The sequence below is a fragment of the Canis lupus genome, chromosome 16 (genome assembly GCF_048164855.1).
Source record: "Canis lupus baileyi chromosome 16, mCanLup2.hap1, whole genome shotgun sequence".
Taxonomy (NCBI): domain Eukaryota; kingdom Metazoa; phylum Chordata; class Mammalia; order Carnivora; family Canidae; genus Canis; species Canis lupus.
The window spans coordinates 16894419-16920386 of NC_132853.1; the positions used below are offsets into that span (position 1 = coordinate 16894419).

The window sequence follows — 25968 nt, forward strand, 5'->3', positions numbered from 1 at the left end:
TCATGTTCATTTCTCTTCCTTGATGATATTTATGTACATAGTCATCGATATGTGAATCTACTACTTTGTGTTCGAATTTTTCAGGGCATTAACTATCCATTTCTAGCCATCCTCCACCTGTTGGATTTGAAGGGTGATATCAGATCTTCGCAGATGTGAGCAGTGATAGCACTCATCCCTAGAAAGGTAGGACACGATCTGAGCTAAGCAGAAACCTATTTCAGCTCCCAGACTACCTCAAGAGCTAGAAAAGTTCAGGTCCAGATGAAATGAAGCTAGCTGGGAGGTCTTGGCTCCTTACTACTTTATAATAGGCCATAGGTTTAAAGTCCAATAGGGCTCAGATTTCTGCCTCACGTTTGACGGGTGAGGCCTCGGTCCAGATTGCTGCCCTGACTTCCCCGCACCTCGGCCCCGGCAGGGCTATGGGGGTGTTGGGGCCCTGGCCAGCCCTCCCTACCAGCGTGCTGGACGCAGAGACACGGGCCAAGCTGGCATCTGTAACCTGCACGCTCCTCTCACTGGCTCTTCCGGCCTAGAGGAGAAGTGACCCCGCCTGCCCACGGTTGCAGAGTAACTGGTGGATCCGCCTCAGGAGTTGCCGGGAGAGGCAGGTGAGATACACGGTGAGCAGCAGGGCCGTTCAGAGCCGGGGCAGACTTGCCCAGGCACCATGCGGACGCGGCTCCGCGAAGCACAGATGGACTGGACGTGGCCAGAAGCAGCTAGAATCTCTAAGAGCTGGACCACAGGAAGAATGGAAAAGTCCACAGCTAAGGAGCTAGGGGTGCCTCCCCAAAGGTGGCCTTTTCACCTCATGCCTTTACTCTTTTCCTTTTAAAGTCACACCTATAATTTATGTAAAATATAGCTCATGCTCAGCTTAAATGGTAGTAAGGATTGTCCTAATAATCTATTTGCAAGTAGAAACTGCTTCTTTCGTTGTTTCTTCACCCACCCTCTGCATAGCATTCAGGACAAGGTAAGTGCTCTGCAAGGTTTTGATGAAGAAAGCCCTCTTCTTACCCTCTTCCAAGTTACTGGTAAACTCCAGGATGCAATTCCAGTCCCTCTAAGTGAAGTCAGTACTTTGTTCTTAAACAGAGCCGATGCAAGACCTGGGTGATTTGCTGTCTTTGGTTTGTTGTTTTGGTTTTTCCTTTGTGAATGACTTGTGATTTGATACCTCATACAGGTTGAAAACTGTAGTTGATTTTATTGACTGCTATATAGCAAATAAGAGGTTTCACTCCTGATGGATGCATTTGTAATCCCATTAATTAATGTAGTTTAAGATGTCTTTTGAATTAATACCAAAGACAAGTAAAATGCGTAACTCTGTTCTCCCTTCATTGTGTGCCTTTCCAACAGAGCTGTCGATCCCATTGAAATAAAGCTCTGAGGAGATCCACAGATCTGAGCCCTGAGAATTCAGTTTGGATCCTCAGCAGATGGGTGTCAGTATCATCTCCTAGCCAGCAGGATGGAAACCACAGCCTTAAATTCCCAGAAGGAGCTATCAGCATGTAAGGATAAAGAAGACTGTCAGGAAAATGGAGTTCTACAGCAGGGTGTCCCTGTCCCCGAGGATAAGGTGGAGTCTGGCCAAATCTCCAGTGGGTACTCAGCAGTTCCAAGCCCTGGTGCAGGAGATGACCCTCAGCACTCCATTCCAGCTGCCACCACAGCCCTAGTGGCCGAAGTTCATCAAGGGGAACGAGAGGCCTGGGGCAAGAAGATGGATTTCCTCCTGTCGGTCATTGGCTATGCCGTGGACCTGGGCAACGTCTGGCGCTTCCCCTACATATGTTACCAGAATGGAGGGGGTCAGTATCGGGGGTGCAGAGGCTCTGACCCAGGGATGGTCTGTAGATCCTCTTGGGAGGCCAGAGCAGTGATCATGTCTCTTCAGTCTTACCTAACTGATGAGTCTGGGAACCTGATTGCTTAGACTTCCAGGCTGGTCCAAAAAACAAATCCCCAGAAGTCAAATGTTAGGTTAGCATGTCTGAGCCTCTCTGAGTTATGAAGTTGGATAAAGCTCTCCCAAACCTGCCCTCACCAGATTTTCAGCATCCTTAGTGCTTTGTGGAAGAGCCCCCTTCTCATCCCTGCATTATCCAAGCTCTGCTCTCACAGCAAGAGAATGGCCATCAGCACTGTGCATGTTCTGCTCAGCAGAGTCCAGAGAGGTTACATCTGTGTAAGGATAAATTGGGAAGTGGCTCTGGAGTCCCAGACCCTCCTGGGCGTTTGGACTTGTGTGTGGTCAGAGAAGGGCGTCAGCTTAGGTTCAGTCTTGAGCTGGAACCTGAGCATGATCCAGAGCTGAACCCAGCCACAGCCTGGCATTAATGATAACCCCAAACCATCCACTGAATCTGCCTCATGTCTCCTACAAGGGTGCTAAATTTTTGAGGCGAGAGACTATTTTATATTCCTCCTTTTTTTTTTAAGATTTTATTTATTTAATCATGAAAGACAGAGAGAGGGGGGAGGGGGCACAGGCAGAGGGAGAAGCAGGCTCCATGCAGGGAGCCCGACATGGGACTCGATCCTGGGTCTCCAGGATCACGCCCTGGGCCGAAGGCGGTGCTAAACCGCTGAGCCACCGGGGCTGCCCCATATTCCTCTTTCTACCCTTAACGCCTTCAGAGCAGTTAACTTTGTAGATTATCAAAAAGAGCAGTTGACTATAGGCATGGCAATGGGAGCTGCAGAGAGTAGAATGGAGAGGAGGGAGTAGGTATGGGGCCTTTGCATTGACATTGGACTTGCTATCAAAATGGGAAAAAGGACAAGAAGTGGAAGTCAAATCAGTCAATATTTATTTTGACAGAAGCTCTGGCAACTGATTTGGGAGGGCAGCTAAAATGAAATTTGGGAAAGAATTCATTAGTGTCCTCATTTCCTCGATGGCATGATGCAGAGTTGCCTGGATTTGCTGCATTTTTAAAGAACCTTGGTCCATGTGAAGGCAAAGGCAGCTCCAGGAGGCCTGGGAAGCCCAGCCCTCCTTGCCGGGAAGGAGCAGAAGTTACCACTAGCCTAGGAGGGCTCACATTTTGCTTGAGCATTTTATAAGGGGCTGGGGGTACTGGTGATGTTTCTCCCACCCTCATTCCCCACTATAAAGCCAGTCAAGCAGATCCATTGGACAGATGCCACCATGAAAACACAACATGGTTCTTATTCTCAAGCCAGATGTTGTCAGGGTGTTTGCAAGTGAGGTGGGAACTTTCTGAGTTGCACTGCCTTCTGTGTTCAAATTTAGCGGTGAAAATCACAGCTGACCCACCCTTTGGGCTAAAACTCAGGCAGCAGGTGAGCAATTCCCACTTTGGTGTTTCCAAATTCTGTCTCAGCCATGAGAGCCAGGGGACACCAGCATCTCCAGTGACGCAGCAGCTCCGCACTTCCTCATTCTGTGGCAAACTGACCATTTCAGCCACATCTGCAAAGGGTGGTTAAAGAGGGGAGCATTCTGGCTTAGTGGGATTGTGGGAATATAGCCAAATATCAGTAATAAGTGTCTGGAGCCAGGGATGTTATGGATGAACAAAGATAAGAATTCAGGGACTTGTAGATTATTGCAGCGATCATGCAGGTTGTCATAGGTGATCTGTCCTAAGGGTCTCAAACTCTGGCTGTGTTAGAATCACTTGGGCAGCTTAAAAATTACCTTTATACACCCATCCCTGGAACTTCTGCTTCAGGGAGTCTGGGTGGATGTGCGTTCTTAAACTCACCACCAGTGATTCCTGTGTGTGGCTGGTGTGGGGAGGCTCAGCCCACCTCAATCCTGTCATTTCATGCTCCCATGACAGGTTCAGGGAGGGGTGGTGACCAGGGTCCGCTGGGTGGTTAGAAGCACAACCCATTCCAGGGCCTGGTCTGTTGATCCCAAATCCAGCTTTCTTTCCATGTACTCTCTGGCTCCTTCGTTTACTCTCTGAAACCCCTCTTTGACCGTGGAGTTCTGGCAAAGCACTAAGACCAGGGGCACCGTGTGAGGTCATTCAACACAGGGTAGCTTTGTGATACTTGAGTGTCAGATGGCCCTGTGAATCTTGGCATGACCTCTGGTGTCCAGATCAGTTGGGCTGTTCTGGGGCAGATGTGGGCAGGGGGTGAAATTGTCTTTCATCTACCTCAGGGGCATTCCTTCTCCCCTACACTATCATGGCCATTTTTGGGGGGATCCCGCTGTTCTACATGGAGCTCGCGCTGGGCCAGTACCACCGAAATGGATGCATTTCAATATGGAGGAAAATCTGCCCGATTTTCAAAGGTAACTGAAAGGCTTGCTGGGTGGGTAGGTGAGTGCATCCTGCAGGGAAGGTGATTTCCGTCCATGTGTGGGAGCCAGGACCTTCTTCTGGAATCAGGCCTTAAGGTATCTCTGGGAAATAATTGAGTAATTAAGTTTTTTTTTTTTTTTGAGTAATTAAGTTTTTGACTGCTCAAGTGGCATGAAATTGTTAAAAGGAAATAGAATAAATGACAATTAAAAGTAAACCTGGGGCACTTGGCTGGTAGAGCAAGCAACTCTTGATCTCGGGGTCATGAGTTCGAGCCCCACATTGGTTGTAGAGATGACTAAAAAAAAGAAACTTAAAAAAATAATAGAAGTAAGATAAGCATTAAAAAATAAAAGTAAACTCAATAGAGTCCTATAAATATAGAGGATAAACTGGTGGTTGCCAGAGGGAAGGAGGTGGTGGATGGGCGGAATGGGTGAAGGGGGTGAGAGGTATGGGCTTCCAGTTATGGGATGAATCAGTCACGGGGATGAAAGGCACGGCCCAGGGAATAGAGGCAGTGGTGTTTGTAATGTCGTGTGGTGACCGATGACAGCTACGCTTGTGGTGAGCAGAGCATAACGTGTAGATTGTCTATCTGTGTTGTACACCAGAAACTAATGTAACATTGTGTGTCAACTATATTCAAATAAAAATATTTTTTAAAGCAACCAAACTAGAAAAAGTTTAAAGCATTAACAGCACATGCACTTGCACACACACACACACACACACACACACACTTATTTTGTCAAACGTGTAATCTTACAAATACATCTAAGGAATTTACCACATTGCCACCTGCCCACCATCTCCCAGGTCTTGGGGGACGTGGCGAATGGCAGCCCCTCCCCCCCCTCACCTGAGCTGCAGGGCCCTCCAAGGCCCAGGCCGCCCTGTAAACGTGGCCTACCGCCCCCTCCCTTTCCCAGGGATCGGTTATGCCATCTGCATCATTGCCTTCTACATTGCCTCCTACTACAACACCATCATGGCCTGGGCACTCTACTACCTCATTTCGTCCTTCACGGACCAGCTGCCCTGGACCAGCTGCAAGAACTCCTGGAACACTGGCAACTGCACCAACTACTTTTCCGGGGACAACATCACCTGGACGCCCCACTCAACATCCCCTGCAGAAGAATTTTACATGTAAGTGAGGGGGTGGTCTGTTAGGTGCAGGTCACACCCCTGGGACTTGGCTTCCGAGGAAGGAGGCAGAGGCTCTTTATCTCTTTCCAGATTTATGAGAAATGCAACTCTGAGGGCAAGGGAAGTAAATGAAAGAGAGGGAGCAGCAAGGCCAGCCCCAGGCAGATTTGGAGCCAGGGGGACTCTACCTTGGGTGCTCCCTAATATGGCCTTCTGTGTTGTCCCCCTCCTTTCCAGCATGGCAGGCCAGGTTGCCCCAGTGTGCCCAAGTCCATCCCTTTTTGCACATTCTGAAATTACTCCTTGTGTCAGAAGCACCTTCTTCCTGGACCCCACTCTCAGCCACTTGTCATGGAATCAAAGCCTCCCACTGCTTCAGTAGTTGGAAACTATTCAGAGAGTTTCTAGTATCATGTGTTCACTTCACAAGTGGGACCTACCCTTTGGAGTAGGTAGTACTCTTTAATGCCAGAATTTCTGGCAGCTGAAGCCCAAGAGAGAGTAATTTTGAGGTGGGAAGGGACCCACCTGCACACCCAGCCAGGAAAGGAGATGCCTGAAAGTCCGCCTTGGGAGCTGAGTGCTCCTCCCGGGGTTTGTGGGCCAATTGTGGCACCCTGTGCCTCAAGATGGGCAGAGCCAGGAGTTCCTAAGGCTGGTCCTTGTAGGGCGATGTCCGCTTCTTCTGGCACCTGCCGGAACTGTCACAGACCACCAGCTCAGCGTGCTGCTCAGGCCATCTCACAGACCTTTTTTTCTCACTCACTCCAGGCGCCACGTCCTGCAGCTCCATCGGTCTAATGGACTTCAGGACCTGGGTGGCATCAGCTGGCAGCTCACCCTCTGCATCATGCTGATCTTCGTTGTTATCTACTTCAGTATCTGGAAAGGTGTCAAAACATCTGGCAAGGTGAGGAGGACTCTGGCTGTGGATCCAGGCCTGCCAAGGGGTCCCAGAGGATTCAAATTCAGAACTCAGTATCCTGGACAGCCACAGACAGAGGGACATTGTTTCCTTCAACACCAAACACGATTCATGATTCACAATTCATTTGGTTTCTCTTTACCAAATCTGTTCAAAAATTCTAGAAATGGGCCAATCCCAAGAACCATTGTGTGATTTTTTAAAAAAAAATTCCTTTAACCTATCTGTGGTGTCACAATTAATAAAAATGGCAATAATTTATTGAAAACCCATGATGGGCCATGATCAGTGCGTTATTGATCACTGGCTACTTCATTATCTTTTGCTGGGTGTTTTCCCATATTACAGGTGGGAAGTGGGTTTAGAGGTGATAGTACTAGCAAGCTGTGCACCAGATCCCTGTCTGGTTCAAAAGGCTCTGATATTTCAGCCATGTCACCCTGCCTCCTATAGTTACAGAAAAGGAGAGGTGTGTCTCTTTTCTAGGATGTTTTCAAGAATGAAAGACACCAACATCTATCTACCTGCTGACAACCTGTGTTTCTACTCCCTTCCTTTACAGGTGGTATGGGTGACAGCCACCTTCCCTTATATCATCCTTTCTGTCCTGCTGGTAAGGGGGGCCACCCTCCCTGGAGCCTGGAGGGGTGTTCTCTTCTACTTGAAACCCAACTGGCAGAAACTCCTGGAGACAGGGGTAAGATGATGAGGAAAACGATGTGCACCTGTCTGTCATTTTACCAAATGAAGCTCAATAGGGACAACTGAAATTTAGGTTCAGTGGCAAGTTTGCAATAATGTTATAAATCAGAAATGCAAGCATGAAAAGTACAGTCAAGGCCAGGGAATTGGTTTATGCCAAAACGTGAGGAAGAGAAATCACATTTGTTTGCACTTGGTATGTGGCTGCCCCTGGAAGGAGCTTGAAACCTGGTTTTTCACTTTGCATGGAGCCACATGGAGGGGAGAGCGCTGGCCCTGGCTCAGTTCTTACCCTTACGTCTCCTGCCTTCCAGGTGTGGGTGGATGCTGCTGCTCAGATCTTCTTCTCTCTTGGTCCTGGCTTTGGGGTTTTACTGGCTTTTGCTAGCTACAACAAATTCAACAACAATTGTTACCAGTGAGTATCTGGGGCTCCCCAAGCAAAGCTTGAATGTAGGGTGAGCATAGTCAGCTGGCCCGGAGGAAGGCAACCGAACTTATGGCCTCAAACTCGGCTGGGCTTAGGTGTACCACAGGTCCTTGACCAGCTGCACCATGGCCAGAGCACCCACCTAGTCCATAGCCTCACCCAGGCCATTCAGAGATTGAGAGGGGCCCCAGGCCAATTCCATTTGGTGAGAGTCTCTGTGTATAAAAAAAATTAAATTCCAAAACAGATTTACAAAAATCGCAACATGTTAAATATTTAGATTTCACTTATTAATGTGTTTAACAAAAATTATAATGTGACCATTTATTTATGCACATCTTCACAAAAGTATAATGATTGAGTTATTTTGACCAATGCAAAATGCCATAATTTTTGTGGCAAAATCTCATTTCAGAAATTTTGATGAAATAGGGAGTGTAATACCAATTACAATTTCAATATCACTCATCATCTTTAGAGTTAACTTTGTTTTAATGCTCTATAACAGATGGCAGTGTCCAGCAGTCTAATGGTGCTGTTCACAAGATAATTACAGAATTAATTTTTTCTTAAAAAGTACCCTAATCAATGTGGCATTGCACTGAGACACCAACCTGAAGTTGGATGACAAGGTCTTCTTTTAAAAGTGTCAGGATATCCCTATGGCAGTCTTGTAACCTGTTTGCACATAATGTTTATAGTCTAAATATGAGGGCTTCATAAATGTGAGGCCAAGGCCCTCAGATGGCCCGACTCCAATCCGGGCCCTGCTTCGGAGAAATTCTTATTTGAAGTCAAGAAATCTGTGTTCCAGTTCACAACAGGACCATCTCTTTAACCAGTCCTGACCTGCGGCTCTCCCCTCCCATGCATGGCGGTAATGGCAGCTGCCAACCAGTCTGAGAGGCAGGGACTGGGAGGAGGGGAGGGGACACCAGGACAGGCCTGAGGTCCCTGCGGGTTCAGCTGGCTCACCCTGCCTTGGCTGGAGACAGATGCTCTTGAGACTCTCTACTTGGAAATGTCTCAGACCACATGGGTTTTCTGCTCTAGAGACGCCCTGGTGACCAGTGTGGTGAACTGTATGACGAGCTTCGTGTCAGGATTTGTCATCTTCACAGTGCTCGGATATATGGCTGAGATGAGGAACGAAGATGTGTCTGAGGTGGCCAAAGATGCAGGTGGGAACTTGGGTTCTCTTTACATGCCTTGCTCTCACTGAGTTGCTTGGCTACTCTTTGGATCCTTACAAATATATATCTTTTGAATTATTTCTAAGTGTTCCTCTAAAAACTTTCCACAGTTTAAGAGAAACTCACTGCCTCTGTGTTTAGCCATGGTGGGGATGGGGCAGCACCCGTGGCATCTGGTTCAAGGGCCTTCAGTACACTATGGGCTTGAAAATATGACTTGGATGAGGGCTTTTAGAACCAGTGGGTTTGGGTCTGGCAATGAGTCCAAGTCTAGTAAGTAAGCAAACGATTACTAATCCTTAGAATTTCCTCTTGCAGAAAAATAAAATGTAGATGACATAGTCCCTCTACTGTATTATGAGGTTTCCATGGAAAAGAAGTAACAGATATTGAAAAAGTGGCAATGGAATCTTGTGGATGGAATCCCAGGGCTTTCTTGCTTCTGTCTTTGGCCTGATGCATAGCTCCAATCATTCCTGTACTCCAAACTAAGGCACCCCTATCTAGCTCATGAGAGATTGAGGACATGTCCCTCACGCTATCAAAAGGGACTTTAAAATAGTGGGAGATCTTTATTCCAAGGACTCTATGACTCTTTTGCAATCAGTTTCACATTTCCTACCATTCTGGAGCTCTGGAGCTAAAGCCATCAGAAAGAGCTAAATGCTATAGGGCTATATCCTGGCCCTGGAAAAAAAAGCTCTGAATTATATGGCAGAAACTCTTATTCCTGTATGCAGCTTTGTTAGTCTTAGGGTCTTGGGTTTGTTTCTCTTTCCCCCATTGATTGAGGGTTCACAATTTTCAAGATGATACTATTCCCTCCTGGCCTTGCATGATATTGGGATGGGCAGGTGGAATGGTGTGGAGCGTGAGCAAGAATTTGGTATGTGTTAAAGCCTAATTCATGTGTAAGGCCTTGTGACAAGAATTGTCATTGTTGGTGTGGCTGAGTTTCCCCCTGAGACATCTTTGCAGGGAAGGTGTTGGTGACTACCACCTCCTCTCTCCCGCTCTGTTTCAGGCCCCAGCCTCCTCTTCATCACATATGCAGAAGCCATAGCCAACATGCCAGCATCCACATTCTTTGCTATCATCTTCTTCCTGATGTTGATCACACTGGGCCTGGACAGCACTGTGAGTGAATGGGGAAGGAAACCTGGCTTTTTGGTGGAGATAGGGGAAGAGGAAGCAGGGGAGTGGGAGGAAGGTGGACCTATCCCTCCCATCCCAGCCACCCCAGACATTGGCTACTTCCTCCTGGGGCTCCCTCAGCCCTTTGCTCAGCCCTCACTGTGGTGCTCTTGATCTTTAGTGCATTTAGAGGTTCATTAATGGGCTAATGAGTGAGGTGTCTGCATAGGCCAGGGCTCAGCATATGTGAACTATTATTACTATACCCTGTTCCTTGACCAGATGGCAACAGCCAAAGGCCAGAGCAAAGTCACTCTTGTGTCTCCGTACCCTGCTGTCTCACATTTGTCTCAGCACCTTGTATTTACTTATTAGTGGGGGATGACTTTCAGCTTTGAGCTGGCCTTTCTGGCACAACCAAAGTCTCCCCAAGAGACCTCACATAAAGAAGTCCTATCTAGGGGCTCTGGGTGGCTCAGTCAGTTAAGTGCCTGCCTTTGGCTCGGGTCGTGATCTCAGGGTTCTGGGATTGAGCCCCATGTCTGGCCCCATGCTCAGCAGAGGGTCTGTTTCTCCCTCTGCCCCACACTCTGCTTGTGTGCTTTCTCTCAAACAAATAAATAAAATATTTTTTAAAAAGGAAGTCCTGTCCAGGTACTATATTTTCTTTCCTTGATATCCTTAGGGCTGGGTTCTAAATGACATTGTAAAACAGGGTGGTATATTTCCAGTGAGGGCCGGTGTAGAAGGGGATCTACTCATGACCAGCAACTCTCTCTCCTGTTTGTTGTCCTTAAAGGTAACAGACTTGTCCCCAGCCCTCCCTTGTGATTGCTTGTGTGTCCCTTTCAGTTTGCAGGCTTGGAGGGGGTGATCACAGCTGTGCTAGATGAGTTTCCACACATCTGGTCCAAGCGCCGGGAGTGGTTTGTGCTTTGTGTGGTCATTACCTGCTTCTTTGGATCCCTGGTCACCCTGACCTTTGTGAGTACCACAATTCTCAGCTTTGCACAGCCTCCCCTGGGCAGCAGAACACTGCAAGAACCTGTTCCTTTCCTCCCATCCTATATGGTGCCCTGAGGCCATATAAGGGGCCAAAGTAAGAGGGGTTGACACTGCTGTTAAAATATCACCAGGGACCAGAAGAGCAATGGTTTCTGGCAGCATCTGTTGGTAGAATCTGTGCATGTAACTGAAGGTCTTAGCATTTTACAGGAGACTCAACTAGATTTCAGGCTTGACAGAGTATCTGGAGAAATAAGATTTGCTTCTCGGCTTTCATGGGATTATTGCCCTGATGTCCTAATATGCAGAATATCTGAAGGCTGGCATCTCATGCTTGTAATGTCACTTTGTCTCCTCCAGAGAATTTGCAGTGGTGAAGAAGTCAGACCATCTCCCATGATTTTTTATTTTTATTATTTTTTTATTTTTTTGTAGCTGAGGCAAATACTGTAAAACAGAATCTGATAGAACCCGCAGGCATCCTAGGCTTGTGTCCTCCTGACTCAGGATAGATTTTGAAGACATGCATCTTCAAGCCATCATCCCAATGGCTCTGGAGCTTCAGCAGGTGGTGGGGGGGAGGGTTGGGGAAGCTGAGGAGGACCCAAGGAATTGGTGAGTTAAGACAGAAGGTGATACCAGGACCATTGTGCTCAGTGTGTCTGGTATTGTGTGAACTCTCCCAGGTTCAGTCTCCAGGGACCAGGATTCTTTAGGGTAGAGTACACAGTAAGTGTTCAGTAAATTGAAAGTTGAAAACAGATCCAGGGGTTCTTTTGAGTCTGTCTCTTAAAGCTTAGTGGGAGAGGAAACAGGGAGAGAGTGCTCCATAGGACAGGAAGAGACATCTGATGGAGTGAAATCTGGCCCACACTGCAAGGGCCTAAGAGGCAGGCTCTAGGGTATTTATATTAGGTCTAATGCAGGAATTATCCTAAGTTAAGAACCTGCTTTTGGCTTTCATCATAAAGAGGAGGTAGTGCCTCAGAAGGTACTTAATCAGGTTTGTGATCTCATTTCCAGGGCGGGGCATACGTGGTGAAGCTGCTGGAGGAGTACGCCACAGGGCCCGCAGTGCTCACCGTTGCACTTATAGAGGCAGTTGCTGTGTATTGGTTTTATGGTAAGATGCTTCCTTCCGCCAGTCATGAGCCTTTCTACACCAGCTTGTAGCCGCCAGAATAAAGAAGGGCAGATTTCATCAAAGAAAGCCAGAGCGGGGTACAAGATGTCACCTGCCTGGGGGTCTGTAAAACCACCCCAGCAGAGTGCCTGCTTCAGAAACAGGTCACCTTTTCCTTCACGCTCTACCACAAATTCGCCTTACTTGTGGAAAGACATTTTTTTTCCTTCTGAGTTTAAATGTTCACCCAGCAGAGATAGGCTGAAGTAATTCCATATAGCTCATCTGTAGTGGATGCTTAAAATATTGATTGGCTCTAAGAATTGCAGACAACAAAGAAATAGTGCAAAGTGAATGCATTTGTTAGAGTGTACAATATACTACTACTTTATAGAGTTGGCCGCCAATTTAAATTTTGTAAGAAAGAGCCCCTCCGCAAAGCCTTGAGATAGAGTTTAGGAGATTATCTTCCAGGGAAGAGGCAGGAATGTTCCTGTTTGCATTATCTGCTTTGGTAGAATCTCCAGTTCACCTCCTATGAGCCTGGGATGGAATCTGATAAGGTTGACACTAGCAGGAGCACAGAGAGTGAGCTAACGTGGGTCTGTTGGCAGGGGGTCCCAAGAATCCGTGGGTGAGGATGGGGATGACCCAGGCAATTGAAACGAAGAGAGCCAGGTTCAGGGGCTCCTGGCTGGTTCAGTCTGTAGAGCATGTGACTCTTGATCTCAGGCTTATAAATTCAAGTCCCACAATGGGTGTAGAGATTACTTAAAAAATAAATAGATAAAATCTGAAAGAAGAAGAGAGAAAGAAGAAAGAAAGAAAGAAAGAAAGAAAGAAAGAAAGAAAGAAAAAGAAAAGAAAAGAAAAGAAAAGAAAAGAAAAGAAAAGAAAAGAAAAGAAAAGAAAAGAAAAGAAAAGAAAAGAAAAGAAAAAGAAAGAAAAACCAGGCTTGGAGATACCTCTCTTCATCTTTAAAATCAAGAAGTGATTATTTCATTCTGAAAATGTATTGATTTTTCCTAGTTTCTATGGTAATAAAACAGCGTTAGCATGTTTGCCATTATACATAATATGAAGAAGGGGAGGCCCCATATTCTGAGTTGCACATGGGCCCAGTTTTTAAAAAAAGAATTCCTCCCTACCTTCTCAGTGATGAGGACAGAGTTCAGAGTATGTGCATCGCTGTGGACCTCGCGGTGCTGGACTCTCAGGGAAGCAGCTGCAGCCTAGTCTTCCCTTCCCAATCTCTCACCAGTCAGGAGTTCTCAGTTCTCTCCTTCACATACTCTTTATAGAAGAACCTTGGTCTTGATCCGGCATATGAATGGTCAATATGTGGTTAAAATTTTATCTTGAAAGTTTCCAGTGTTGGGTCAGTCTCTTGTCAAGTGGGCTCACAATTCCTAGATAAAATTCAACTTTCTGGGATACCTGGGTGGTTCAGTGGTTGAGCGTCTGCCTTTGGCTCAGGGTGTGATCCTGGGGTCCTGGGATTGAGTCCTACACTGGGCTCCCTGCAGGGAGCCTGCTTCTCCCTCTGCCTGTGTTTCTGCCTCTCTATGTGTCTCTCTTGAAAAAATAAATAAAATCTTTTTCTAAAAATTCAACTTTATTTTCTGCAGTAACAATAAAATCAAACGTGTGCTGAGATCTTAGAAAGGCAGTGTGGGCACCAGGAGGGGGCTTTGGGTCCCTGCCCAAATGTCCACCCAGCCCCCACTCTATGTAGACAGAACATTGCTTGTATCAGGTGCAGTTGTGTAACGAGTCCGCCGTCTCAACTTCAGAGCAGATTGGTGCCCCTGAGCCCAGCTGAGGAGGAATTCCAGAGCTGCTAACTGTTTCTGAGAATCAAGGGGTAAGACGGGCCATGTCCTCCCTCAGTCAATCTCTTTCTCTTGCGCGTGATTTTAGGCATCACTCAGTTCTGCAGTGACGTGAAGGAAATGCTTGGCTTCAGCCCTGGATGGTTCTGGAGGATCTGCTGGGTAGCCATCAGCCCTCTGTTTCTCCTGGTGAGTGGTCGTTTCCCTCTCCTTCTGGCTCTGAAGAGTCACCCAAACACTTATAAAAAGTAAATTGTATTGAGGTGTAACGTACACAGAAAAGTGTATAAATCTTAAGTGTGAGTCTATATGGAGTTTTATAAATCAAGCACACTTTTGCAGCAAAAACCATGCTAAGAAATAAAAGCATGACCTGCGCTTCTGAAACCCCATTGACGACCCCTCCGAGTCACTGCCCTCCCCATGCTTCCCACCTCTTCTGATTCCCAGCACCACGAAAGGGTAGGCTGGGCTTGAGTCCCTGCTGCATGTGTCACATCACTCCCCAGCTCAGTGATAATGATAAATAACACTTATTGAATATGCACTGCCAGGCCAGACTTTGTGCTAAACTTACACTCATTGCTCTATTAATCCTTACAATTCTGTAATTCTTCCTAACACCCCATTTTACAGTTAAGGAAATTGAAGTCTAAAGGGTCCCAGGTCACATGACAAGTAGGACCTTTTCAAGACCTGGGAAGGATTTACTGAGCTTCGCTTTCGAATGCCCTAGGAGTGGTCCTTATAATTTCTTATTCATTCTCTTATCCCTCACACAAAAGTCCTCAAGCATAGGCCTAAGTCAAAAGTAGAATCTTTTTGTTGACAAAGGACTCTGGGTGAGAACGTTCAGTTCTAAGTGTTGCCTATTTGTCAAGACATGATCAGCTGTCCCTACCCCTTGCAGCATGCTCCTCTGCCTTCCTTCTGGTATCCTTCTGAAGGAGACACTTGCCCCAGGGTGGCTAAGTGTCCCGGACTTGGCCTGGTAGTTCCTATTACAAGTTCCCTGGTGCTTTTAGGTAGATTAAAAACACATGTATATTTTTCTTTCAAATTTTTATTTAAATTCTAGTTAGTTAACATATGCTTTAATATTTAGTAGAGTAGAATTTAGTTATTTTATTTTTTGAAAGATTTTATTTATTTATCCATGAGAGACACAGAGAGAGGGGCAGAGACACAGGCAGAGGGAGAAGCAGGCTCCCTGTGGGGAGCCCGATGCGGGACCCAATCCCAGGACCCCAGGATCACGACCTGAGCCGAAGGCAGATGCTTAACCACTGAGCCACCCAGGCATCCCAGTAGAGTAGAATTTAGTGGTTCATCACTTACGTACAACACCCAGTGCTCATCACATCACATTGTGCCCTCCTTAATGCCCATCACCCAGTTACTCTGTCCCACATCCCTCCAGCAGCCCTCAGCTTGTTCCCTATAGTTAAGGGTCTCTTATGGTTTGCTTCCCTTTCTTTCTCTTTTTTCCCCCTTCCGGTGTTTATCTGTTTTGAAAATGTGTATTTTTTTTTTTTTTAAATCGAGAAGTTTGGTTGTTTTCAGTAAGAGGGTTGGCATTGAACCACCTAGTCTGCCATAACTAGAAGCAGAAGTGCTGACATAAATGGATTATTAATTTATATTAATAGCAGTGCTGCTTTTTTTTTTAAAGGATTTTATTTATTTATTCATGAGAGACACAGAGAGAGAGCGAGAGAGGCAGAGACACAGGCAGAGGGAGAAGCATGTGGGACTCGATCCCAGGACTCCGGGATCACAACCTGAGCCGAAGGCAGAGGCTCAACCACTGAGCAACCCAGGTGCCCCAATACCAGTGCTTCTTGATAATCTACTTAAATCCTTTCATTTGTTTTTCAAAGGAAAAGGAGACATTGCATTATTTCCTTGAGGGAAGAAGCTATATCTGTCTGTTTATTTGTGTTTCCCCCACATGGTTGAGGAAACAATGTCCAGGCCTGGGATTTGGGAGAGGCAAGTTAGGCATGCACCACATGTGTCAAATTTAAGGGGGGCCATAAACCTCAGTAATCAGGATAAAGACTATTTTAATATAGTATTTTTTAAAAACCAAAACTAATGCAAAAGAAGTCCCCAGTCAATAGAGTTCAAGATTTTAAATAAACACAAAAATCTGACCCCATACTTGCATGTCTCACCTCACTGACCCTAATCTGGCCCTTTTAGTTCTTGTCTTTTTAAAATGCTGCACTCGCATATTACTTCTTGATTACTGAAATTTACTTAAATGTTATGCCCATGGTGAGTGTCTCTCATGCTCCACGGTCGTTCTGGCTCCAGGCTTTTACTACTTTAATTTCTGCGCACCTCTGGTTGTCTTACAGACTGAGTGAACACTTGGTTTACAGTCAGTGAGTTTCTTTGCTCAGCAAAACTCACGCACAGATTTGTTTCAGGGATATTCACTCATAATCCCTGTGATGTTTGCTTTACTCACTTCCTCTAAAGGCAAATGCTCCAGAGCCCAATTAAGAGGAGGCAAATCTGTCTTCTACTTGTGGGTTTACTGAACCCAGAATCCCTTGCTCTGTGCTTTTTAAGGCTGCTTTTGGTAAACAATGAGTAGCTTACTAAAAATATTCTTTTTCACGGAAGCCAAGCTACAAAGAAAGAAAATACTGTATATGAGCAAGGAGAGGCAAAGAGGTGTACAGGGCAGCACTTACTACTCCCACAAGAGCTTGAGACCTCTGGGAACTGCACTGGATTTCACACACCTACCATCAAGATGAGATGAGCTAGAGAAGGGAGGGCTCCTCACTAAGTCTATCCCATCTTTTCTGTGTTCCTTAGCTGGGTCGAGGTGTGAGTAAATGCGGAGAAAGGTTTGCAATTGGCCAGGTCCTGTTTGGAAAGCTTCCTCCCAGATGTAGGATAATACTGTTGGGAAGATGGATGTGTGTTTAACAACTTCCCATTTTGTTCCTGCTGACAAAGAAAAAAATATATAAGTAGATGTTTAACCACACAATTTACGTTACTGCTTTCTTTATGACTATGAAGTAATACAATAAAATTAAATCAAGAGCCGTAATGATTTTGGTCCAGTAGTTACTAGGCAAAAACTGGTAGTTACACTCTCTCTAGAAACCAAACCAAGGTAAGGAAACTTATAAACCACGGGTTGGGAGCACATCGTGAAATTTTTCTTAGGAGACATTTTCACTTGAATTTTCAAGTAAAAAGTATATTAAGCTGCTTTTTCCTTCCATTATTCCTTTCATGATGAGGGCCTATGGCAGGCAGTCACTCGTTGTTGAGATGGGTCCTGGCTGGGCCATCCTTGTGAAAACCCCAGGCGAAGGCGCTCAGTGCAGAAAAGCAGAGAGCTCAAGAAAAGGACAAAGAGGGAACACACACCCAGGAGTCCACATCCTCTCCAGGTCTTGAGAATCTTAATATCTCTCCTGGACATAGGTAACTTCCATCTGACAGCTGAGAAATGCAGGACAAAATGAAAACAGCTCAGAGAACTGTGAAGCCTTAGGACTGGCAGGAGCCATACAGAGGTCCTCATCCAGTTTGTTCCTCACTGTCTGGTGAGACGGGGCCCAACTACTCTTAATAGATGCCAGTCTCTTCCTTTTTGCCCTGAAGGGGTTGCTTTAACTCCTTGTAAACAACCTTCTGGGCCCTTGGCATCTCCACCTGGCTGTTTTACTGTTACAGCTTGGGCAGAGAAATGAGTGGATTCTATGCACCAATCTAGAATATATCACATTTGGGGAATTTCCTGAAAGGAACTCAGCTTTAGCATTTAGTGTTCATGGTATCAGAACTGTCTGCCAGGATATTGTTATGATTTTTAATGTTTTTTGGCATTTCTGTTTCAGTTCATCATTTGTAGTTTTTTGATGAGCCCACCACAGCTACGACTTTTCCAATATAATTATCCGCAGTGGAGTATCATCCTGGGTTACTGCATAGGAACCTCATCTTTCATCTGCATCCCCACATATATAACTTACCGGCTGGTCACCACTCCAGGGACATTTAAAGAGGTAGGTACTAGTGTGTATGTTCAGACTAGTAATTGTTTGGGGAGAAAAGGATTTTCTTATTCTGCTCTATTTAAAGGAGATAAGTTAACCATGTGAAGTTCACCAGCTGGTTCTCAATCTTATATATTTATATACCAAAACCAATGTGCAGAGCTATAATGGTTGCCACTCATATGAGCCTTAGATGCAGTGGCAAAAGTGTGAGTTGTTATTTGCATGCACCACAGCACACAGGTTGAGGTGTGTATAGCATTCTACACTTATCAGATGACTATTTTGCCTTCTGCTTGCCATTGGGGATGGACATTAGATCTGTAATGTCTGAAGCAATACATATATTTTTTATTAGAGATTTGTTTATTTGAGAGAGAGCCTACGAGCAGTGGGAGGGGCACAGGGAGAGGGAGAGAGAGAATCCTCAAGCAGACTCCCCACTGAGCCCAACACAGGGCTCCATCCCAGGACACCAAGATCATGACCTGAGCTGAAATAAAGAGTCAGCCACCTAACTGACTGAGCCACCCAGATGCCCCTGAAGCAAGACACATATTTTGATTTAAGTGGAGATTATGGTGGAAAATGTCCCTTGTCATTTTTCTAACATCAGTGTGATGAGTGCTATTTTGAAAATCATCATTAAATAAAGATGTTACAGCAATATAATAGTTTTAGCTCAAACCATTGGAATAAAAAAGTCACCATTATAGTAATATTAATACAGTAATGAATAATGTGCTATAAAATTTTCTTATTAAAACCTTATAATTTGTGTAAGATTGTATATTTTCTAAAGCATCTTCATGTAGATTATCTCATTTTGCTATCAGCACCCTTGTGAGGTGGATGGGTAGATATTCTTAGATGTAAGATATTGAGGCTGGGAATAATTTTGCCAAAAGTTCCTTATTTCAACGACTTGTCCAAGGACATAACTATGGGAAGCTCAGAATCCAGGTGCAGTTTTGTTCACTTTTGTCCTCAGGGTATCTATAGTTTATGTAGAAACTTGTACTAGAGGTTCAGGAGCAATGAGTTGCCATTTTTCATCTAGTGCCACCGGGGTTCCCAGTAATGTGGTATTTCATTACTTTGAGAATTGAAAATGCTTGAGTTGTTACTTGTTTGGTTATCTTTCTTGCCATAGCAAAAAGGTTACTGTGGCAGAGGAGCCTAAAGAAGTCTGCAGTTCGGTGCTTTTGTAGATGAGTGCAAAGGTGAAGAGTGGTGTTGGGGAAAGCTAGAAGGGACCTTATCTGTAATGACCTGAGAATGGAAGTGGGCTAGTCTACTGGCTCTTATATGCAAAGCTCAAATGTGAGACCATCCTACTCACCTTCCTAAAACATTTCATAAGAAACATTAAGCAAGGGAATATAAGGCAATTAAACATCAGATCTTTCTCAAAAGAGATGAGTTCATTTCTTTTTCCAAAGAGAAAAACTGAATCCTAGATGAACAGAACTCTGCAAGGAGTTATTTTCTATACTGAAACCAGTCCTATCACAACCTCATTCCTCCCCAAGGGCTTTGGACTCTGGTGTTGCTTGAAATACACACTCAGACCCAGAATCGTTGAATTTGTTCCTTCAAATTGTCCTTTATCATGGTTGTGATGATCCACTAGTTCCATTGATTAAAATCCAGAGGTCGAGGTCAAGGGTGGGAACTCTAGTTACGTTAGTAAATGTCAGTATTCTTCGGTCAGACTACACCTCAAATGCTTATCATCTGTCTTGCAAATTCCCCATTGACTACAGGGAAATGTCACCCAAAGGTGAATAATTAACACAGCTCAGATCCATTAGCAATAGAGTTAAGTAAGGGTGATTGCAGGGTCATCTTTGCCATAAGCCACCATATGGTTTGCAGGAAGCATGATACAGCCAGTCAAGGAAGACTGGTAGAGAAAGGACCTGGTCGAATGGTTTGGCAAGTCACTCACCTTCTCTGGGCCTTAGTTTCTTCATCTATAAAATGTGCTTATTGGACTGGATTACCATTTCTCAAAGTGTTTTTTTATTTTATTTATTTATTCATGAGAAAGAGAGAGAGAGAGAGAGAGAGAGGCAGAGACACAGGCAGAGGGAGAAGCAGGCTCCAAGCAGGGAGCCCGACGTGGGACTCGATCCCAGGTCTCCAGGATCGCACCCCGGCCGAAGGCAGCGCTAAACCGCTGAGCCACCCAGGCTGCCCTCAAAGTGTTTTAAGGAATAAAATATTCTATGGAATATCACTAGGTGTTACTTCTGGGGGAAAAGGTTATGTGGTCAAATATCTTTGAAGAATGGTGGATTAATGCAAGTTACATACGTTTCTTTACTATAGTACTTCTCAAAAGCCTTTATATGCCCCTTTGCACACTTAATCTCTGAGAAAGATAAAACATGTTGGGTTCTTTTGCCAAGCACTCCAAGGAACTATACTTCTTTGTGAATACCAGACTTGATGGTCCATAATTCTATCTATGATAAGAGGGAGGCCTCATAGGAAATTTTGGTATAGTTAAAAAAAAAAAAAAGACAAAGAGAAAGGTAAATTTCTTAAAATCTTTGCACCTTCCAACCATATATAAGGTTGGAGTTTGTGGAATGGTCCACCACTTGCTCACCTGGAATTTGGCAGATATCACATGTACCTATCAGATAAAGGGCTAGTTTCCAAGATCTATAAAGAACTTATTAAACTCAACACCAAAGAAACAAACAATCCAATCATGAAATGGGCAAAAGACATGAACAGAAATCTCACAGAGGAAGACATAGACATGGCCAACATGCATATGAGAAAATGCTCTGCATCACTTGCCATCAGGGAAATACAAATCAAAACCACAATGAGATACCACCTCACACCAGTGAGAATGGGGAAAATTAACAAGGCAGGAAGCAACAAATGTTGGAGAGGATGCGGAGAAAAGGGAACCCTCTTACACTGTTGGTGGGAATGTGAACTGGTGCAGTCACTCTGGAAAACTGTGTGGAGGTTCCTCAAACAGTTAAAAATATACCTGCCCTACGACCCAGCAATTGCACTGTTGGGGATTTACCCCAAAGATACAAATGCAATGAAACGCCGGGACACCTGCACCCCGATGTTTCTAGCAGCAATGGCCACTATAGCCAAACTGTGGAAGGAGCCTCGGTGTCCAACGAAAGATGAATGGATAAAGAAGATGTGGTTTATGTATACAATGGAATATTACTCAGCTATTAGAAATGACAAATACCCACCATTTGCTTCAACGTGGATGGAACTGGAGGGTATTATGCTGAGTGAAGTAAGTCAGTCGGAGAAGGACAAACATTATATGTTCTCATTCATTTGGGGAATATAAATAATAGTGAAAGGGAAAATAAGGGAAGGGAGAAGAAATGGGTGGGAAATATCAGAAAGGGAGACAGAACGTAAAGACTGCTAACTCTGGGAAACGAACTAGGGGTGGTAGAAGGGGAGGAGGGCGGGGGGTGGGAGTGAATGGGTGACGGGCACTGGGTGTTATTCTGTATGTTAGTAAATTGAACACCAATAAAAAAATAAAAATAAAAAAATAAAAAAATAAAAAATAAAAAAAAAAAAGATATCACATGTACCTGCAGCCTGGAAGTCCCAAGTTTGGAGTCATCAGCTGGATTAGGTCTCTGCTGTAGAAACTCCTAGTATACTGCACAAAGACCCTGGGAAGAGGGGCCCTGATAAGTAAGGATTCATGAAGACATCAACGGTGACCTGTTTCTTAGATTATCACCTCTCAAAAGGCCAAGTGGCCTCGCAAATTTTGAGAGCAACGGGAGTCTGGCAGCTGGAATGCTGCCAAAATATGGAAAATAAAAGTGGGCCTGGCATTTTGGGAGATCAGCAGCCAGAAGGGTAGCTGAATGGTGGCTGGGGACTCTGACACAAAAGCCAAAAATTCTCCTTTCCAATGTTTATACCATGCCACCTTACACCTAGTGCTCTCTTCTCTTCCCGCACAACATAGCTCCACTTACAACTGGTTAGGATGATCTGTGTCTAGTTCCCAATTAGCTAGACATAATTCTGTTCAATCAGTATGGCTTACACATTCATCTCTGGGGAGGGATAGTTTGTGAAATTTTGCTTCCTATGGCTTGACATGTCCAGGTAGCTGAGGAGGACCGCAGCAACTCCTTTTTAAGGGGATTTCTAGTGTGATATATTTCAGCCATTCAGAACACAAAATGTACAGTTTTGTTAATTTCACTAACTATGCGGATGGAACTGGTTGGATTCCATAGGCTCTGCTCCTTAAAGAACAAAGTCCCAGAACCAGGAAATAAAAGATTGAAGGGCTGAAACTAATGTAACATTGTGTATCAACTATACTGAAAAAAAAAATTGAAGGGGACTACATACTTTTTCAATCCCAAATAAAAAGGAACAGTAGCAGAGCTTTACCTACAATCCATAAATCAAAAAAAGCTTTCAGATCCAATTTCACCCACTTCCCATACATACTTTTGGCCATCATCGATTTTACCAAGCAACTTAATGAAGATTTTCCTAAGCCTATGAAGTGCTGCTTCACTTCTTCGCATCCCTGAGCTGCTTCATGTGACCCTGATGCTACCGGTGGGCTATGGATTTCATACCTAAACCCAAGCATATGTCAGATCTGTCTTAAAGATTCTATGTATCTCGGTTCAGCGGTTTAGCGCCACCTTCAGCTCAGGGCCTGATTCTGGAGACCTGGGATCATGGAGACATGGGATCATGGCTCCCTGCATGGAGCCTGCTTCTCCTTCTGCCTGTGTCTCTGGCTCTCTCTCTCTCTCTTTCTCTCTCTCTCTGTGTGTGTGTGTGTCTCTCATGAATAAATAAATAAAATCTTTAAAAAAAAGATTCTGTGTATCTCAGCTGTTTTAAACTAAAAATTCCTAAACTCTTCCCTGTAATGAGTACTATGCCAACATAAGTTTGCTTGAGGAGTGATGATTTAAATGGTCACATCTTTTTAAATTATGTGATAGTTTGTACCCTTGTGTGAACTAACCGGTACTTCTTCACTGGTAGATTCATGAGATCAGTAACATCCTGGCCATCACTGTGGCCATCAGCTGGCACTGCGCACCAGGCCTCTGGTGGATACGCAGGGTGCAAGGAGCCTGGCTGAGGGTGAGGGCCAGAGTCCAGCATTAACTCTGCTCCCTGAACCCTGTGGTGTGGGGCTACAGGAAGCCGCCTCTGTCCAGAGAAAAAGATGTCCTTTCCTGGGTCATCGAAAGCATGTTATACACCAGTGGAGGTTCTAATGAAAGCTCATCATTTTCTCCCATTAGTATTATGATGATTTCTGTAATTAGTTGACAGATGCTTATAGTTCTTGAATATATCCTTAAGTTGTATTTATTTAAGTGATCTCTACACCCAACATGGGGCTCAAACTCATGACCCTGAGATCAAGAGTCACATTGTCCAACTGAGCCAGCCAGGTGCTCCCTGAATACATCACTTTTATCGGTATTTGAGAACAAATAAATTGGGAATTCCTTTCATGAGGAAAGTCAATGATACTATTCCAACTTACTAGTAAAGCCATTAAAATGCTAAATGTTTTAATATTAACGTTGAAATATTTTTGCAAAACTGTTAAAAGAATGTGTCTAACATCATATTTTCTTCCCAACAGCGTATTATTAGAGGCATTACTCCAGAAACTGCGACAGAAATTCCTTATGGGGACATCCATTTGAATGCCATATAACATGCTTCAGTGAGAGAAAGTGGCTTCCTAACAATCTCTTCCTCTGGTTCTGACAAGTCATGCCTCACCTTCACCCCTCTAAGTGAATGAGTTTCCAGCTACCCCTGACAATGGAAGGGCCTTCTCATGGAGAGATGGTCCCAGAAGACTATGGTGCCCAGACTCTTATGGCCTCCAATGACTTGTTTCTCTGAAATCTCTTGGACATATCACCATGTTAAATCTATGACATAGCTAAACTGGACTATTTTAGATGTGTGAGGCTGTGTATGGAGGTCATGAAAGCCACCATCTAATCAGGATTAGGTTTAGAATCAAGTTTGTAAAAGTCTCCTGCATCATTTCTTGTTATGATCATTGGTATCTGACATCCATTTGCTTCTAAAAGTTTCACTGTTCATAAATGCATAAACCATGTAGAAGAAAACAGGGACGCTGTTTTGCTAGCCATATATTTTCTGAGTAGCATAGAATTCTATAGCTGGAATCTACTAGAACCCTGTAACAACCCATGTGCTGCTGTGGAGTCAGGAAGATGTAGAAACTAAATGGAAATAATGTATACATGTGAGCCTGTGTATATGCTGTTGTTTCAGTGGATCCTTATCTCTATTCTAATACTTTGGGCCCATTACAAACTATGAATTTGCTCTGATTTTTCTTACATTAACAAATGTGTATGTATGTTATTATAAGGGTATAACTACTACAACATGCTCTGCCACCTTCTTTTCCAGTGACATTGCGTTAGCACACACCTTCCTTTATGGACCAGTGTTTAGCATTTGCTGCACTTCATTGCTATCTTCCTGTCTCTGCCAGCTAAACATTCAGGATAATGTTCCACAGGCAAATATGGCCTATTTCATTAGGGATTGTGGCTTGGCCATAAACTGCTTTGTGGAAGGATACTGACAAATGCATCTTCAATGTTCAGTTGACTATCTGGTTTAAGCTCTGTTTCAAATGACTGGGTTTGGCTGCTCAGGTTACTTTGCTTTGGGAAGAAAGGTTAAATCCAATTCTTGCTTATAGGGCATAGGTTTGGCACCGTGACCTTAACCAAGATCACCCTCAATCCAGAAGTGATTGGAGACTCTAGCCTTAAGTGGAATTCCCCCAACCCTTCCTGGTTGGTCACCAGGATTGTGAGCCCTCCAGATAATATTCAGGATTGAGTTGAAACTAAGTAAGGCTAATTGGAAAAGGGTCAGTTAAGTGAATAATAACCTTGCATCCCACACAAAGCCTTTGATACAGATCGAGTAAATTTGACCTTTGGTGGCTTGTGACTTTCAAATGCATGAGTGAAGAATTTATCTTGTAGCATAAAATTCCTCACCAAAATCTTTTTTTTTTCCTCACCAAAATCTTAAAGGGGATAAAGCCTAGTCAATGATAAAAGGGACTCAGTCATCTAGCCCCATATAATTTCAGTCCTCTATATATATCGAATTTAATTCTAACAGCCTTATAGAAAGAAGACTCATATAGCAGAGGCTTGGTTTTATCCAATTATAGATCTTCCTCTCTTGGTTTCTTTCCCCAACAATCTGCCCCAGCCATTTCCTTGTATTTCCCCTATATCCTTCTATTTCTGATTCTTTGCTTCTCCCAGCAGGATATTTTCCTTATAGATATGTGCTGCTGAGAAGTTTCCCAAAATATTAGAGGAAAAGAAGAGGGGTTAAAAAAATGTCCCTCACTGACCTACCTTCATTATCTTCACTCTTTCATTCCTTCACGCTACCTTATTTTCATTCTCTTTTCTTCCTAGCACGCTGAAAGGAGAGGGGTTGTATAAGTGGCAGCGTGTTCAGTGGTAAATAGCTTTGCAAATTTTAAGAATTACTTTATAAAGATATTCGGATATGAATTCTTTCCATCCCACACACACTTACACATGCTCCAAAGATATCATTTCTTAAAAGCACTTTTTCAAAGGGAGTTAAAGTTTTGCCAAGACAGGTGTTGAGGGAATTATATAGGTGTTTTGAAAAGTTTTCAGACTTCGCTGGACTTAAAAAAAAAAAAAACAAAACCAAAATCTCTGTTCTGCACATTTTGCATTTACTTGATCCCTATTTATCAGTATTACTATGGATTTTTTTTAAAGGAAAACTTAGAAGTAGGTAGATGGACTTTAAAACAATCTTTTAAAGACCTTTTACACCTAATGTAGTATATACACAAAAGTAAAAAAAAATAAAAATGGAATTGAATTGTAAAGTTAAGTACTGAAGTGAATTTTTTTCTGTGATTTTATTAGTAAGAAATAGGCAAGACACAAGATAAAAGCATGGGGGCAATTCAACTGATTAAGATTGTTTCCTATATTGATAAGCAATGAAGCCAAAGAATTGATTTGCCTTCCAGAAAACTTACAACCCATTGAAAATTTATTACATT

At 44.1% G+C, this 25968-nt stretch overlaps 1 protein-coding gene and 1 long non-coding RNA gene across 3 annotated transcripts in view; one reads left to right on the top strand and one right to left on the bottom strand.

Annotated features, from left to right (window-relative positions):
- Nucleotides 1-25600, top strand: part of SLC6A4 (solute carrier family 6 member 4) — a 36724-nt gene extending 11124 nt beyond the window's left edge. For both annotated transcript variants that reach the window (XM_072779171.1, XM_072779172.1), the window contains exons 2-14: nucleotides 1372-1826; nucleotides 4157-4291; nucleotides 5234-5453; nucleotides 6225-6363; nucleotides 6941-7075; nucleotides 7395-7498; nucleotides 8564-8691; nucleotides 9728-9840; nucleotides 10690-10821; nucleotides 11866-11965; nucleotides 13886-13986; nucleotides 17670-17837; nucleotides 23485-25600. In XM_072779171.1, coding sequence (XP_072635272.1) covers nucleotides 1484-1826; nucleotides 4157-4291; nucleotides 5234-5453; nucleotides 6225-6363; nucleotides 6941-7075; nucleotides 7395-7498; nucleotides 8564-8691; nucleotides 9728-9840; nucleotides 10690-10821; nucleotides 11866-11965; nucleotides 13886-13986; nucleotides 17670-17837; nucleotides 23485-23559 — 1893 coding nt within the window. In that variant the 5' untranslated portion in view covers nucleotides 1372-1483 and the 3' untranslated portion in view covers nucleotides 23560-25600. The remainder of the gene's footprint in view (nucleotides 1-1371; nucleotides 1827-4156; nucleotides 4292-5233; nucleotides 5454-6224; nucleotides 6364-6940; nucleotides 7076-7394; nucleotides 7499-8563; nucleotides 8692-9727; nucleotides 9841-10689; nucleotides 10822-11865; nucleotides 11966-13885; nucleotides 13987-17669; nucleotides 17838-23484) is intronic.
- On the bottom strand, nucleotides 14271-25543 carry LOC140606180 (uncharacterized). Its single transcript, XR_012008568.1, has 3 exons — nucleotides 25274-25543; nucleotides 21428-21511; nucleotides 14271-16761 (listed from the first exon to the last, which is right to left on the bottom strand). It is a non-coding gene; the product is annotated as an uncharacterized lncRNA (long non-coding RNA).
- Nucleotides 25601-25968: the final 368 nt, after the last annotated feature.